This window comes from Engraulis encrasicolus, chromosome 11 (genome assembly GCF_034702125.1).
Source record: "Engraulis encrasicolus isolate BLACKSEA-1 chromosome 11, IST_EnEncr_1.0, whole genome shotgun sequence".
Taxonomy (NCBI): Eukaryota; Metazoa; Chordata; class Actinopteri; order Clupeiformes; family Engraulidae; genus Engraulis; species Engraulis encrasicolus.
The window spans coordinates 12751683-12770008 of NC_085867.1; the positions used below are offsets into that span (position 1 = coordinate 12751683).

Genomic DNA, 18326 nt, shown 5'->3' on the forward strand with positions numbered 1-18326 from the left:
TCAATGGGACTTTCTCAAAACCTAGTGCAGTGCACTTCCAAGTGTATCAGCCTAATTAGTCACGCCCAGTGATTGGGTACTCTTTGGTGAAGTCTAAGGAATATCCAATTACTGGGTGTGACTAATAAAGAGTATCCAATCCCTGGGCGTGACCAATTAGGCTGATACACTTGGACGTGCACTTCACTAGGTTTTAAGAAAAGCCCAGTGTCTAAATGACCTAGCAGTCTTTCCCCCTACAAATCATACTTTTATCTTGACAAAGCCACACCATATGGGAATACATGCATGGGAGACTTGTATTGCTACTGTCAGAAATTCTCTAAGCTATGAGATAGGCGTCTCTCATTGGCTCCCATATAGCCCCGTTGGCGAACGCAGCCAAGTAAAAGATGAATGGGAGCCTATTGGGCTAAATGGCTCAGCAGGGATTTGTGACGGTTCTGTTCTCTGGTTTGTAAAGGTGTGTGCACATTCTGTACCTTATCATGGAAGTTGTATTAGAAGTGAAGTTAAAGGTTCCTGACATGGCTTTGTTCTCCCAAAGACGTGTTAGTTTTGTCCTGCAACACGCTAGCATTCGGCTAATACCTGCTGGCTGAGGAATCTCTGCGACTATTCACGACCAGAGCTGACGAGAGACGTACTCTGACTGATCCTAGCAGAGACATCTACGGTCACACACCTCAAAACCCCCCACCGCCGTCCAACATGTTAATTGAAGGTGCCCAAATTCTTAAGGATGAGCGCAGTCATTTCCTTTACCCCATGTACACATGCCGCTTTTCCACCACCTTAAATGCAATAAATAACAGGTGTCCGCAACAATCCTAACATAACTTTAAACACATCGACATCTGAAGTCAGACTTAAAACTACAAAACAAATGGCGTAGTGCCGTACAGTCGATTGTCACGTGTTATGTCATTGCTATAGTTGAAATAAGGGTCATTTTCACGAATCTAACACTTGACAAGATGCAAACGTGCCGGCAAATGCTTTCACTTACTCATATCTATCGAACGCGACTTCATTGTTTCCAGGGAAAAAATCACACGGGCAGATAGTTCTATGAGAAGCGTACAGCCCCATTGGCACCCATTCATTATTTACTTGGCTGGATGATATAGCTGCAGTGCCACTCCTGGCCACACCAGCCAGTGGTCGTTCTTGTACAAGATTCCATTTTCTTTGCTACTGTTTTCATGCTTAACACTGGCAGGAAGTCATCAAAAGGAAGTTGGCTGTAAGACAGTCATGAGGCGTGTCCATGTGTTGCCAGATGTCTGTTTAGGGGTGTATCCTAGGGTGCGTTTTAATATGCGACCTTGCCTCCTCCACTTGCCTCCTCCACTTGCTTCTCGTCATGATGACATCACTGACAACAGCATTATATTTCAATATCTTGCAAAAGCTCAATTGTAAAGCCTTTTTCTCATTTGCAATTGGGATGGTGAATGAAAAATAGTCCCTCAAAAGTTGTTGTCGCGAGGCTGACAGCTGGGAAACTTTATCGTTTTCTCCACGGAGGAGGGGCCAGGAGGCGGGACGAGGAGACAAGCACAAGTGGAGGAGGCAAGGTCACATATTGGGATGCACCCCTAAAGTGTATTGTGATTTCAAAAGTGTTCAAATATTGTGTCAGGGATTACTGTATTGAGGCCACTGTACTTAGGTCAGCTGACAGCTTTGGGCCTGGGACCAATCCCTTCACACACACCTGGGACCAGGACAACCGAGGTACAGTACCCTGACCATGGTACTGCCACAGTGTTCCATTGGGGCATTGCTCCCTTACACGTAGGCATACATGTCATTTTATTTTGTGCACTGTGCACTGTGGTGTACTGTGTAACAATAACAATGGGCAAACACTGCAGTGATACAAACCCCATGACCAGCACTGAATTAGGGCTGGGCAATATGACGATATCATGATATAAAAGCGTATATCGTGACCTTTCTTCTATATCGTTTATATTGTGATAGTAATTTTATACATTTTATACAATTGAATATCATTTAATTACATTTCATGTTGTCACAATACACACTATAAGTTAATGTAACTGTAAAAATAAGAATAGAAAGATCCATTTTAAAGGAAGGTTGTTTTGCGACATGAAAAAATAAAGAGCAAATAAAGAAACTAACGTGTATAATTGTGCTATATCGTGATATATATCGTTATCGTGATATAAAGTAATCCATATCGTGATATTGTTTTTTTTTCCATATCGCCCAGCCCTACAATGAATCTATGAAGATGATGACAATTTGGGGTTCCCAAACTTTGCCATGGCAAGACCCCCCATATACCTGTAGCTTCTAGCCAAGGCCCCCCATGTAACGCTAGATTCCAGCCAAGGCCCCCCTGACATAGGCCCTGCAACACTATTTTTTTTCCCTGTGCACATGGTTTCACAACTCAATGAAGTTTGTGCATTCCTAAACCCAGTCAAGTACTACAGAAAGCCTAATAGACATGTTACAGTTTTTCTCAATTGGTTTTGTACATTTCTCACAACAGAATAATGATTCTCAAAAGTCTTTGTTCAATTGTGACTTCCTGGTGTTACCTGTGCACATGGTCAAATCAGTTTCTCATTTTTTTCGGCATATAGCAAATGCTCTCGTCCACCATGCCATGGCTGTGTACAATTTTCAGTGATTTCGTACATTATCAATTGCTTTTGTCATATCACTCAAAAAGCTTTGTCACTGAATGCATGAAACTATCTCAATCTTATCTGATAAATAATATAAAGCCGAATTTACAACATTTCCCATCCAATCTAAACACCATTTCGCTTCAGAAAAGATCCTCAAGAGTGTACTATTTAATTGACAACATGAGAAATTGATTTGACTAGCTTGTCCATACACTATGACACAATGACTAACCATTCTGCTGGCGCTGATACGTTCATTGACACAAAAAACTTGATTTTGAAAGACAAATAAGGGTTTTGAGCAAGAGACTCGGTTTTGCAGGTTATCCACGGTGTTTTGCCATTTGTTAAAGCTGTTTTGAGAATGAATATTATGTTTTGCAAATTGCGAGTGAGATTCGAGAAATGTACAAAACCAATTGAGAAATACTGTAACATTGTAGGCCAACAGAAGAAACTGATTCCACTGGGGTTGTTTGGCTTATTTTGGTTACCTAAATTAAGTTATTAAATTATTCATTTAATTTGGCTAGATTTTTCCTGCCAACCTACTGCGGCCCCCCTAGCATCCCCTCGCGGCCCCCCAGGGGTCCCCGGCCCCCACTTTGAAAACCACTGGGATAGGACAAAAATTCTACATATTTACTGTAAGAGGACATCATTATTTTTTTAAGCCTACATTCTATACCGGAACTTATGGATTTCAAATGGTAGAGGGGTATGAGAAAATATTTGATAAATACTGGAAATAAAATGAAAATACACAAATCAAGCTGAAATAGAATGCGGCAAAAGGATTATATTTTGCGACTTTCCTACACAAAGTGAGCATGTCAGAGCTTGATTAAAATAGCCTATTCTTGAACGTGGTTCCTCTTATGTGTTCATAGGCCTTTACCAGCCCATCCTGAGAAGGATGCCAAGGTCTCTGATTCTGTGGGCTTCTTTGTGTGTCTGTCTGTATCTCACTCTCCCTTCCGAGTCTCCATCTTCTCCGTATTCTGTCGCTGTTGCCGTTCAAAGGCAAATCTTTCACCTTCTCCTGTTCTGCTTTTGTCTACTTTCCTGCCGGCCCCAATGCCACTCTTCTTCAACTGACTCTTCTTTGGTAGCTCCTCTCTGTCTGATATCTTCGTCTGGATCAGGGTGACCCTCAGAGGCAGTGGCAGCAGCAGCCACACACGTTGGTTGTGAAGTCTGGGGCAGCGTGACCTCATATCCTGCAGGGCACACCTGCGCCATCTCTCCTTCTCAGCAGCGGCTGCTTGATGCTGCAGTTGCCGATGCTGACTTTGTTTTGCTCTTCCTGTTTCTTCTAAATCTTAAAAATTAAAAAAAATGCTGCTTGCAAAAAATGGACGCTGAGGAGACAAACAATAGGAATGTGAATAGTAGTAGTTTGCACCTTGACAGGAGGACATGTATCATACGTAGCCTTTTCAGAAAATGTGCTTGTCTATTTTGCTTGTCTATATAAACCTGTCACAAATGGTTCTTCATGTTCCACATTTTGCCTGCACCATCTGAATTTAATAAGACAACTAGCTTACTTTATCATATTACAACGGAATTTTTACACTACAATAAAAAAATCACATTACCTGAAATAGCTTTCGAAGAATCCTCCATTTCTTGTGGCCGTTCCTGTTCACGACACTGTTAGGAAAGACACTCTGAAAGTTGTCATGCAAATGCAAAGTTAGACTTTTTGCCATTCAGTATAGACACACAAACACAAACCCACACAAACACACACACAACCCCACCCCCCCCCCCCCCCCCACACACACACACACACACACACAGTGTGAGCCTTTAAATCGAGGCCATAGTCTAGGTAGAGCAATGCGGGTGATGCATGACCTCTGATGAAGCGAGTGTATTATGCCACCTGCTGTGACAACAAATCAGGTAAAGCATGCATTTACAGCTTGAAAGTCCCGCCCCTTAGTTCCGTATTTCACGGGACCTAAGCTCAGGGAAGCCGACAGAGGGGGACAAAAGGGACAGTTGTCCCGGGCCCAGGGACAGAGGGGGCCCAAATTGGATTCTCATTACATTGTATGCATTGGGGCCCTTTCAGATGACTTTGGCCTGGGCCCAGCCAAAGCTGTCAGCGGGCCTGCCTAAGCTGACCATCTAACAACATGGTAGCGAGTAAATATCTTCTGATTTCAGTCATTATATGCGCAGGGCTACAAATATGCTGTTTAAGAGGCTAGATATAGATTATTCATGCAGAAGTATTAATATAGGCCTATTGTTCCGAGGCCGTCTGCATGAAAAATGTTAAGAAACACACCCTTCTATCGTTTGGAGTTTCGTATGACAAATTAAACAAAAATATCATAAACACCATATGTGGAGCTTGTGGCACAATTCAAATGGGATCGAAATATCATTTTAATACTGCCATTGGATTACATGCTATGATTTTCGGCTAAAAACACAGTTGATTTAAAAAAAAAATTTTTTTTATTGCAATAAAGAGGATGACAAAGACATGATATAACAATAAGGCACACAAGGTCAAGTAAACATAGTAAATATGAACAATTTTGATTAGGTTACATTAAACTAAAAACGCCGTTGAGGTCCCCTGAAATCGGGGGAAGTGAAGTCACTTTCAAGCTCTATTGTCTCTCTCACCTGTGATGTGACCTCAAGTTAAGCCCGTAGCCTATAACCCAATGTGACATGACATTAGGTAAAGCATGCATAATGTTTCACCTGATGTGATCTAACCTCAGTTAGATCTCCTGATGTGACATGACCTCAGGTGACAAGTGTATGATGTCTCACTTGTGACGTGACCTCAGGTGACAAGTGCATAATGTCTTAACTGGTGTGACGTGAAGAGCGTCTATATAATGTCTTAAAGGTGCACTGTGTAATATATTTAGTAGTTTATTTCCAGATTGCATGCTGCCAATTCACTAATGTTGTTACCTTTCTTATGAATACTTACCACCACCATCAAATTCTAAGTATTCATTATGACTGGGAAAATTGCACTTTTCATACCTGAAAAGGGGGATCTTCTCCATGGTCCGCCATTTTGAATTTCCAGAAATATGCATTTTAGCTGAAATATTTACTGTACTTTGGTCACACTAGTAAATATTAGTTCATTTATTAGTAAACATTCATGAAAATATCAAATTTGGCAGTAGACAGCACAATTTCACTGAACAGTGTAGTTGCAATACCTACTCTGGCCACTATCTTACACAGTGCACCTTTAAAGCTGAGGTTAGATCTGATGTGACATGACCTCAGATGACAAGTGTATGATGTCTCACTTGTGACGTGACTTCAGGTGACAAGTGCATGATGTCTTAACTGATGTGACGTGACTTCAGGTAAAGCACGTATGATGTCTCACCTTTGACATTATCTTAGGTAAAGACTGTATAATGTCTTAACTGATGTGACATGACATGAGGTAAAGGTATAATGTCTCTCCTGATGTGACATGACCTAGGGTGACCTCAGGCGTGGATGATGTCTCACCTGTGACGTGTTTGGAGGTAGGGTGCGCACATCCACAGGTAGTTGTCCAGGTGCCAGACAAAAAGTAGTAGATAGTGTGATGAAGCGGTCTGCACACTGTGTATTAACTCCAAAAATACTTTATTTCATTTAAACATATGGCAACGTTTCAATCCAACAGAGGGATCTTCCTCAGGCTTGGATCGAAACGTTGCCATATGTTTAAATGAAATAAAGTATTTTTGGAGTTAATACACAGTGTGCAGACCGCTTCATCACACTATCACCTGTGACATGACCTCAGGCTTGTATGATGTCTCACCTGTGACGAGACCTCAGGCGTGTATGTCTCACCTGTGACGTGACCTCAGGCGTGTATGATGTCTCAGCTGTCCTGGTTGTTTTCTCAGCAGCTCCATCACCTTTTGCCTCACCCTCATCACAGACAGCACAGACAACAGCAGAGCAGCTTCCCTGTCCTTGGCATATTCGTCCTCCAAGTCATCTTCATCATGTGCACTCTCCCTCTCAAACGCCCTTTTCTCCTTTTCAAACTCCTCATTTTGTTCCACCAGACAGGGCCCGTAGCTCATCCTCTTGCTCAACCAGTTCATCAAAAAGTTCTTCGATCTTCTTCAATTCCATATCTTCCTCTTGACTCCTTTCTGTTGATTGTGAAATATTGGCAATAGCTTCTTTATTGACAGGTTCATCCACAGAAAAGTATTTCCTCAGCAATATACTCTATTTCTTCAAATTGAGATTGAAGATTGAGAGCTTTCATGGATGTGCCTACTACTCCAATAGTCTCTTTCCCCAGCAACTGTTTTATTCTCATTAGTTCTTGATATATGATGGATTTTACATGTTGGGAATGCTCTCTTATAGTGATTTCAGTGGTTAGGCCTAGTGCCTGCCTTTTTGTATCTGCTTCCGCCATCTATTCCACAATCCTACAATGAGAAATAATACAACCACAGGGTTGAGTGTGATTTTGTGAGCTCCCTCGAGAGCTTTCTGGTGAATAAATGAACTGGTGAAAAAATAAATCTGTGCATATAAGTGGATAGGGCTACAGACTGGGGATCTAACAAAGTCGAAATAAAATGAAATAAAACAAACACACACACACGCAATCAAGTGGTTGGCCTACTGATGTCAAAGTCATTTATTTTATTCTGAAGGTCCTGCTAATGTCAACTGAATGGTTTGCCAAAACATTGATTGCAAGTACTTTTGCTGACCAGCAGGGAGCAGTAGGCCTATGCTTAAGCTCGTTGAGAGTGTGTGTGGTGGTTGAAGTGGTTGACATGACAACAATAATGCATATTTCAATAAAATACATTATTTAATAAACGATAATGCACAATCAGAGTATTTTGCTAATGTTAGATGGTTGTGTGTGGCACCCACATGCAAAATGTGTCATTTCAGCAGCTTCCATGTTTTTCAGTTGTTAACTGAATGTGACTACACATTATACTCCAGGGCTTGCTGTAGCCTAATAGCAGAACATAAGCCACAGGCCAGCCGACTGTGTCACTTATCCAAAGGAAAGAAGTGACCCAAACTTATAAGGTACGCCCATGTGATAAATTGTATAATTGTTGTTGCTAGTGTTTGTCTAGATGGGGGAAAAAAACAAGAAACAAATGTTATGTATCATATTTCTTTTAATATGTGGTGTATATATACATCATGTTTAATTTAGTGCATGTTAAATAACTTGATTCTTGGCTGCTTGATGGTAAAGAAGAAGAAAAAAAGGGGTCCAGCACATTACTGAACAGTTCTTATGGGATTCTCAGATGGCATTCATGACAAAGGCAAAACTTAGATATTTACTTGGCTCATTTGTGAATTAAAATGTGCATATGACAAGGATCTATATTACTGGTCAAAACACTGCGTTGGGTAAAACACACACAAAGGCTTTCTTTTTCACAATGTCAGGCCTGCTTTAAATAGAAAAATAATACTTTTTTACAGCAAACATTTTTTTTGTTGGAACAGTGCACTGAAGAATTCCAAACAAATTCAGTGTCTTCATCACAGCATTCAGGAGGAACAGAAGAAGCCACAACAACTATGTGAAATTCATAACAAACATATGGTTGTGTACACACCATAAGACCTCTCCATTGGCGCAGTAGTCCTTACAGTACGATGACATTTAACTGTACAATCCAGTATATAGTATGTATGAATTAAAACTATTGTATTCAGTGTTTTATTTCAACCCTCAGTACATCTCAAAAAATACTCAAGTCAGTAGCCTATTAAATACATCTGTGCGATGAGGCTGCACATTTTTTTTACATACTCATCAAAGATGGATTCACCTTACTGTATAGCTGAAAACGTGCACATAGTCCTTGATATCATGGAATCAATGCTCCTTTGTTCAGTCTACATCTGCACGAAAATCAGGTGAACATCAACTCTCAAGTTCAGGGCTGTCGTGAACGTGTCCTTAGCATCTTTTTCTGTTGACAGTTAAGTCTCCTGAAAGTCCTGTTTCATGTCATGAAAAGTGATGCGGTAACGGCACAGCACAGCTGGGAACGTTGTCCAATTTGTGTGTTGTTTTCGACATAACAGGAAAATGAGATATTGAAGCATCTTGTGAGGGAGCGTTTGCAATGCAGCACAATAACTCCATGTCCCAACCGGAGCTGGCACAGGGAGAGATGGCATCTGTCTCGGAGATGACACGACAGAGACGCAGCAGACATCAATGACCACCTGAGGAAAGAGGAAAAAAGAGATAGGGCATTGAAAGTTAACAATACAGTATACGTGTAAATGAAAGAAATACTTTTTTCATTGAAAAAAAGAGAAAAATACGCATTATCGACAAACAGCTACTACACAGTCTCACGTTTTTGCATTGTCAAATCACAGAGCTGAGACTTTGGCAGAGGCACTAAGCTTTTGTCCCATATAGCCTCCAAAACAATTCTCAGTAAAATAAAAAAAAGTATTTTTTCCGTGTTAGATGCCGCAGAGCTTCCAGAATACATCAAACATTTACAAAGGGCACCAGTTCTGTTGTGTATTCTGAGGGGACCATACTTTCAAGCTCCTTGTTCTTGAATATGTTGCCTGGTGACAACATGGCTGTGTTCATTTTCAATGCAATGTACGAACATAGATGCAATGTACGAACAGATATCAGTACACTTTTTCTGACAATGCATTCCATCCAAATGGTGTTGGAAAATAGTGGGGAAATTAACAGGGCGAATAGTCTCTATCCTATGCTATTTCTGCATTATGTTTGGGAAAAAGTGGTGGGGAAAATTTAGTTTCATCCCAAAAGTGGTATGGACATGTCCCCACTGTCTACATCAAAGACTACCCCCCATGCCGTCAGTGTGTGTTTCCCTTGAGGTGTTGGCAGATACCTCTAGACCAGGCCGTCGTACAGGGACAGGGCCTGGACGATGGACGGGTCAGCCTTGGAACCCTCCTGGAACTCCTGCAGAGTCAGCATTCCGTCCGCATTCTGGTGACAGTGGAGTGGGTTAGGAATCAAAACAGAGAAAAACACTGACGTCACCTCATTTCCATTACAGACAGACAGACAGACACACACACACACACACACACACACACACACACACACACACACACACACACACACACACACGCACACACACACGCACACACACACACACACACACACACAGACACACAGACACACACACACAGACACAGACACACACACACACACACACACACACACACACACAAAACACCAGCCACAGCAACCCAGACTTCTTTGTAGTAGCGGAGATCATTTTTCAAACGCTTTCTAATATAAGACTTGGAGCAAGCACTGCGGCTTTCAAGTCCCTGACTAAACAGAAATGAGTGTGCCGTGAAGATATTAAAAGAGAGCCTATTTTGGCCACAGCTGGAGTTTGAAAGAGATGTTCCATTTGAGATAGTGGTTCTATGCTACAGTACGTGGCCCGTCATTCAAAGGACTATGGGTAATCTGAGGTGATCTGTATTAAAATAACGTCTTCTCAGGAATAACATTGGTGAGGGAAAGGGTGAAGGTGACAAGGCTGAAGGCTGATGAGACTGATGAAACTAACTTTTATGGACGAAAATAGTCAAGGTTCAATGAGACAACAGAACATGACAGGTTTTGTCTAAAGGTTCTCATTCATCCAGTTCATACTGTATATTTATACGCACTGACTCAAAGTCAACTGGTCTTTTGTGTGAAAAAGTGTGAAAGGTAATACTATGTGTGTGCTCCGGTGCGCCTGGCTCCCATTGCCTTCTGCTCAATTTGGACCAGAGTGCGGACAGCAGTGCTCATTGGTTAATTTGGTCACAGGTGACCTGCTGATTATAGCCCCGTTTAACCCACCTCCTCATATTATGCATTTTGTGTGAAAGGTGGAAAGTCTTCAAACAAAGAAAAGAAAAGTCCAGTTGCATTCATGGCCCAGAGGTTCTCATTGCAGGGACAAGTCCGTCGCTAAGACCACCCTCCGCAGATTGCTGCTGTGTTGATGGAGTACCTGGGCTGTGTATGGTGGAGGAAAAAAAGCTGGGCCTAATAGAGCTTGGGACAAACCTTATCCATCATGGCAAAGATACGGTCCACTCTCTTCTCTGGAGTGTTCTCCTCCTCAGGTAGCTCCACTGTGTTGCCCTGCCAGACATGGAGCAGACAGACAGTGGGGAAAGAGGCGCCATTCAAGATACGAGACTCACTGTGTGTGTGTGTGTGTGTGTGTGTGTGTGTGTGTGTGTGTGTGTGTGTGTGTGTGTGTGTGTGTGTGTGTGTGTGTGTGAGTGAGAAGGTTTGCCTATAAGTGGCTTCTTATGGTAACACTTTAGAGTAACGGCCCCTTAAAAAGCTTTATAAACACTTTGTAAATAATGGACTAATTATCAGTAAACATTTACAAATGCTTGCAAATGAGTAAGAAATACTATGTTAACAGAGCAGACACAGCACAGCAGGGCCGCAGTCCTTCAAAGAGCAAAAAAGACGAAATCACTGGATGATACAGAAGTGACCAGCGGGCAAACAAGCGTAAAACTCCTCCAGTAGAAACCAATTCCCACTTTGCGGTGCAGCCGAAGGACGGTTCTCACTCACTTATAAACATCTGTAAATGCTTTGCGTATAATTAGTGTCATCAATAAATGTTAATAAATTGCTAATGACGTTTTTACGGGACCATTATTCCAAAGTGCTATCTGAGGTACAAAAAAAAACACAGGAGAAGCACAAAGCAGTCACGAAACAGCTGTTCATCATGACAAATACTGAGCTGTATACATAGAGAGAGAAACGTAAATGCACTGCTGAGCAAAAGGGGACCTCATCAGCCATAGCTGCTCACTGTTCTATCAATAATGTCGAGATGAAATATCTAATGAGGGAGAGCGGAACATAACAGGAAAGAATAATAATGCCTTCGCATCCCATGATCCCTCAGTAAAGTAAAGTGACACTGCTGGCGCGTGGCTGCGGCTCTGGCTGCCGCTGCTACAGTATGCAGTCGACCGTGTCCTGGCACAAAACAAATTACTCACCACCATCTGGTAAATGGCATCCACAATGTTCAGCATCTCATCTCGAGTAATGTAGCCGTCGTTGTCGAGATCGTAAAGTTTAAAAGCCCCTGCAACAACAATTAATGCCAGGGCCTTAGGAAATTAGACCAGCCTTGTTCATTATTTCATTATGCAACTGAAATCAATTTTCTGATAGCGAGACATAATAGCATTATGTTCTTACAATCATATAAAAAACGCCTACGTGGGTATCTTGGGAGAGAGAGAGAGAGAGAGAGAGAGAGAGAGAGAGAGAGAGAGAGAGAGAGAGAGAGAGAGAGCGTGCGTGCGTGCGTGTGTGTGATTACATGTGTGACTTAAGGTTGTGGGCCTTGTAAAAGGGAATGTCTTTGAGGGTGTTGTCAAATACGATAAAATATGTGTACAAGAAAACACCATCCAGAAATGAAATTCAAACAGTGCATGCATGCTGGTCAAAGACCGCCCAACTCACATCGTAGCTTTTCATCCAGTGTCCCTCTGGAGGTGACCGACAGGGCCTGGATGAATTCTGAGAACTCGATGCGGCCATCCTAAAGAAACCGTCAGATGAAATCAACCATGGCTACTTTGACATGATGGTTTTAATTCCGAATTAATCATTCAGACTTAAATAGTCCCATCTTGTTTACATTGCACTTGCACTTAATTCCAAATTGTGAAGTGTTTACATGCTATTATCAAAGGGTAAATACATTTCATTCATTCATTCATTCATTCATTCATTCATTCATTCATTCTTTCAGAATTCATTCAGAGTTCATTCGGAATTAAATGTTCCAAGTAACCAAGACCAATATGGCTCACCAAAGAGCAGACCTTCAGTCCAGAACTGAAGTTGAGCACAAGAGTGGCTTGCTATGTTACGATTATGGGCCTTGTTTGCCATAGTACTCCTATAGACACTACACTACATTCAACACTACACTACACTACACTACATTCAACTTCTCATCTGCACCCAGGGGTGTTGAAATAGGGGGAAGTTACAAGGGTTGCCAGACAAGAATGATGATTTCCAACCCAAAAAATGTGTGAAGTCTTACATGGACAGTCATGGGTAAGTGGTTAGGGCGTCAGTGTTGTATCCCAGAGGTTGGCAGTTCAACTACCGACCCGCCAGGTTGGTGGTGGAAGTAATTAACCAGTACACTCCCCCATCCTCCTCCATAACTGAGATACCCTGAGCATGGTACTGTCCCGCCGCACAGCTTCCTTCTTGAGGCATAAATGCAATTCCGTTGTGTGCAGTGAGCACTGTGTACTGTGAAGTACTGTGCCACAATGACAAAGGAAGTTTCCCAGGGGGGCTCCCACCTAATTTAAAGTAAATTCTGTTGATTTCTATTGCCATCTACAGACACACCCGCCCACCAGTGAATTACTTTTTTTTTAACCTGCAGACAGTCATCCAAAACCGCCCAATCTGGCAACACTGGTAGTTACCAGGGCTCCATATGCACAGAATAAGAGGGCCCATCAAGGGCGGTCTATTGGACCAAGTTGTACATAGGGCCCAGAATGATGTGCTACACCCAGGACCGTATTAAGTCAATGTGGTGCCCCGGGGCACTAAACCTCATCAGTGCCTCCTTTATTAACTTCATTCGTCAAGGTTGTGTCTTGTTGTGCCCCCTCACTGGTCAAAAATGGTGGGTGCCCCTTGGCACTGTGCCGCTGGCCCTTATGGATAATCTAGCCCTGGCTACACCTATGTCTCCACCTCATTCAACCACTGATGCCCTATGACACGAACCACACATGCCGTTGTCCATTCCATCCCAAGTTCTAGCATCAGTGCAAAAATGTGAGACCTGGCGGTGTGTCACTGCATGGGGGTTTGTTGCCACCCGCCTCAGTACGCATATGTTACAGTCCCTCAAGGTCCTTCCTCGACATGAATTTCACATCAAGTCCATCTGGGGACATTGCCTGCAACATGGCTTCTCATGAGCTCAAGAGCTGCTAAACTACATATCTGTCAGTCTTTTCACTAACGCTTGAGGACAGAGTGTTCAGAAAAATATGCCGTATTCTTTCATGCCTCCACACAAGGTTAAACGGTTTTGTAAGCCTCATTTCCTGGCTACTTGAATAAAGTACAGTACATGAAGCCTTGGGTTAGGAATGCACTTACAACAAATGATCCACGAGCCTTTTCAAAGAACCCGAAGATAATAATGTCCTTAAAACCCACCACTGAAGGTGTACAGTAAAAAAATACAATGTTTATTCAACACTTACACAGCACTCTGGGACCAAGACAACTTCATAAGATTTAAAATCAAATCCCTAAGTGCTGAATTAACATTTATTTTTTCTCTCGCGTGGAACCACCTGGCCTCTTACTGTACCTTATTCTCGTCAAACACGTTGAAGACGAAGGAGGCGAACTTGGTGGGGTCTCCGAATGGAAAGAACTGCTTGTAGATCTTCTGAAAGCCTGCCGAGTCCAGCTGGCCACTTGGACAGTCCTTGATAAAGCCCTTATACCTGCAAAAAAAAGACAACAGTAGAGCTGAGTTCCTTTATTTATTTATTTATCCCCAAGGAAAGGTGTCTAGCAGCTGCTTGCACATAATTCAAGATACACATAAGATCCATTGTTTTGAAAGACAATACAAGATGCACATAATATTCATTGCAATACAATTGTACAGGTACATTGCCAGATGGATCAAGTGCACACATACAGACAAAAATAGATAAAGCAACAAACCACAATGGGAGAAGAAGAAGATAGGAATGAAGACATTATGTTACAAAAAAAAAATCTCAGTGAAGAAGAAAATGGATAACAGAGAGGAAAAAGAAGTATGGCCTTAAGCAATCATCAATCCAAATTAAAAGTACTCCCGATGCCAACTTACAGCCAAAGTGATTCTGACTCTAATTATTTCAAGCCAGGGGCAGTGTTCATCAGCTTGCAATAATAGTAGCCATTTCTCCCCACTCCGTCTCTGGTGGTGGAGGACAAAAATAAAACTGGGGGATTCCAAAATAAGCATGAGCGTGGCAAGGGCAAATAAAAGGCAGGACAGGACACAGGTGGAAGAGCAACACCACGCACACACACACACACACACACACACACACACGCACGCACGCACGCACGCACGCACGGACGGACACACGGCATCATCATGGGTAGCCTTTTACCCAGCAGTCTCTTCTCCTCACTCCTCTTATCTACAGGAGTGCAGGCTGCCTAAGTTAGACAGGAGGTGATACGAGCAGCGTTTATGTCCTATTATATACGGTATGAATGCCATTTCCATATGCTGGGGGCATCACAGAAACCTCCCTTTGCTTCTCAGACCTGACCTGACCTGACCTTCTATGTAGATTGGGTGGCAAATGGAACATTTTTGCAAACATATACTGGTGTATAGTATTTACTTTGCAGATGAACTGTAACCAACTCTGCAAGTTGCAGCTATGCAAAGGATTAAAACCAGAGGTGTCAACAGTAAAAGTAAATTCATGGTGTAAGTACAACATTAGCAAATGATATTACATATCTGTTACACAATTTACTCCATTGTACCTAATGAGGTAGACAGACAGTGTTGTTATATATGTATTAGGCTCATTATGTCTAACTGTTTAACTTAAACACTTCATATTTTATTTTGCCTTAAGACATGCAAAAGTTTTTATCTTTTACCTGACATGTTTCAACGGTGTTACTTCCGTCTTCATCAGAGGGTCACTGTGATGTTGATGAGTGACGTGCTTTAAAAACAGCTGATGTTGTTGTGGAGGTGTGACCTCCCTGCCAATAATGACCTCCACAACAACATCAGCTGTTTTTAAAGCATGTCACTCATCGACATCACAGTGACCCTCTGATGAAGACGGAAGTAACACCGTTGAAACATGTCAGGTAAAAACTTTTGCATGTGTTAAGGCAAAATAAAATCTAAAGTGTTTAAGACGGTGTTGTTACTGCAAAAACACTGAAAACCTATCAAGACCCCACCACAAACTTGATCCAACTAGTGGAGAGTCAACTGTCAAGTACACAGGTCTACTTTTTACTCAGATAAGTTACCTGTGTTGGAAGGAAAGTCTTTTTTTTGACACCTCTGATTAAAACACATCAGATCCTATAGGCATAGACAACCAGGCAACGGGGCAGACACACATGCCTTCGGAAGATACTTCTGTCCTTTTAATATCAAACACCAAATGCCCACACAGCAGACACATAATGTAATAAAATGATGGCGGCAGCTCATTTGGGAAATAGCCCATAATGATCTCACAGAGCCCATCTTCTACTGCAGGAGTATAGGACACATGGGCTAATAAGCGCGTTCACACGCTCTTCATTTGGGCAACCTTCTCCATCTTTTATAACCTTGACCACTAACGTGATGTACGGAAAGAAAATGACTGTCATCGATTAGAAGTCTGGTTGAAATGGAGAATGTACATTTTCAATCACGTTGTGGAACCATGGCGAGGCAAAATACAATGACGACATACACAATACGACTTTCATTGCTCGTTCACCCGTGACTTTTTATGAATGCGATCATCGGGCTCATTGCTGTATCTCTGCTTCGGCACCAATCCATACACAGAGAGGGACCTTTTCAAGACATTGTTATCGGAGAAGCAGACCCTGTGAATAATCTATCTTTCTATGTATTGAATAGGCACAAGGACAGAGCCCCACAGCCTTGCCAAACCCCCCCTACCCCCTACTCCATCGCCACCTCCATTCCTACTATAATGTGGCCTACACCTGACTCAGGCCAAGAGGAGGCGTTGCAGTGTTACTGTGTGCTGTATGGTGACACACAGGGGATGCTGTGAGTGACACAGTTGAGCGAGCTTTGATGTACAGGTAGACAATACATACCATAAGGAAATCATCTCATGGTCATCATGAATGGATGGGATACGGCTGTTTGGGTGTGTGTGTAGGTGTGTGTGAGAGAGATAGAGAATGTGTGCACTAGTGCATGCGTGTGTGTGTACGTGTGTGTGTGTGTGTGTGTGAGAGAGAGAGAGAGAGAGAGAGAGAGAGAGAGAGAGAGAGAGAGGGAGAGAGAGAGAGAGAGAAAGAGAAAGAGAGAGAGAGAGAGAACGAGACAGAGAGAGAGAGAGAATGTGTGTGATGGTGTGTGAAATTGTGTGTGTGTGTGTGTGTGTGTGTGTGTGTGTGTGTGTGTGTGTATGTGTGTGTGTGTGTGTGTGTGTGTGTGTGTGTGTGTGTGTTTGACATAACCATGTATCTGCGCAGGGACCAAAGCTCTTGAGAGCAAGGAAATGTACGCTGTTGTAACCTTCCCCAAGGATTAAACTTCTTGCAGACAGCCTAACCTTCCTAACTGCCCTTTGGGTATATGTGTTCATTTCTTGGTGAAGCTTAATGGGGCGTTCAGAGCCAATCAATATTTGCCTTGAGGAGCAGAATTAGATGGCATTTCTTGATTCAAAAATGTACATGGTTTGAATGATAATTGTTTATATACATCCAGGCTTCTAGGTACGTACTTTACCATGTCAGTGACTTGCATGAATCACAACCTACACAAACAACTGAACATGCTGCAAACATGCACCCAAATACGGGCTCCAGTAGGTAGCCTACAGTTGCATTTAGTTATGCTCGTCATATACATTATTTAAAGTAATTTTGAGTACACTATGAAACATGTGCTCATACTGATTAACCCATTGATGCCTAACGCACTTGCAAAAAGGCTGAATGGCTAAACCCTTTCTTTGAGAAAAGTTGACTTCAGCCTATAAAAACCAAAATATCTCACCCTCTGAAGCACATAAAACATGCAATAAGTTGCATTTAAATGCTAAGACTTCATCTTGCATGAGAATGTGTTCATTCAGCTCTAACATACCAAGACTTTTAAGGAAATTGTCTTAAATCTCAAGCCTAAATGTTGTGAATGTTGCAACGCAACATCCAGCATCAATGGGTTAAGTGTGAGAATATAAATACATAATATTACAAGTTGATACATTTAGATACACTGTGAATGAACGTATCAAATAAAGTGTTGCCTAGGCTAGCTTTTATGATGTACTTTATGGTGCAATGATTCTGACACTTCGTTGCACCGATTCTGCCAAACATTTTTAAGGGAGATAGGACATAAAAGCTGTATAAACTCATATACAGTACAACTGTGACCTCAGCCTATATGAAATGCCAGCTCGCCTCACATAGATACCTACTGTACAAACTGTAGAACTAACCAAAACTGGTGAATCAAATAGCCAACCAAATAAGACCAACCAAATTAAGCCAAATAAAGTAGAGTAGTAGAGTAGAGTATCATTTATTTATCCCAGGGGGGAAATTAAGGTTTTTTGTTGTTGTTGTTGCTTTTTTCCCTTTAGAAATGATTCACCACTTTTTGGTCATTCAGACCTTCTTCACAACATCTTGCCTGAGAAAGGTCTGAACGACCGAAATGTTGTTCAAGTTCAAGTTCAAATGTTATTTGTCCACAAAGGGGAAATAAGGTGGTAGCAAGTATTAGACATTCAGAACAGACACCAGATAATGTTTTGGTATTGGAATGGGCTCACCATCCC

At 42.0% G+C, this 18326-nt stretch overlaps 2 protein-coding genes across 3 annotated transcripts in view; one reads left to right on the forward strand and one right to left on the reverse strand.

Moving 5' to 3' along the window:
* setx (senataxin) overlaps positions 1-18326 on the forward strand; it is a 1003984-nt gene that overhangs the window by 308042 nt on the left and 677616 nt on the right. The window lies entirely within an intron of this gene.
* The window catches only part of ncs1a (neuronal calcium sensor 1a), a 31181-nt gene continuing 20672 nt past the window's right edge, over positions 7818-18326 (reverse strand). For both annotated transcript variants that reach the window (XM_063209906.1, XM_063209907.1), the window contains exons 5-10: positions 14108-14246; positions 12208-12286; positions 11733-11821; positions 10762-10839; positions 9572-9672; positions 7818-8909 (exon numbers count right to left, since the gene is read on the reverse strand). In XM_063209906.1, the coding sequence (XP_063065976.1) occupies positions 9574-9672; positions 10762-10839; positions 11733-11821; positions 12208-12286; positions 14108-14246 (484 nt within the window). In that variant the 3' untranslated portion in view covers positions 7818-8909; positions 9572-9573. The remainder of the gene's footprint in view (positions 8910-9571; positions 9673-10761; positions 10840-11732; positions 11822-12207; positions 12287-14107; positions 14247-18326) is intronic.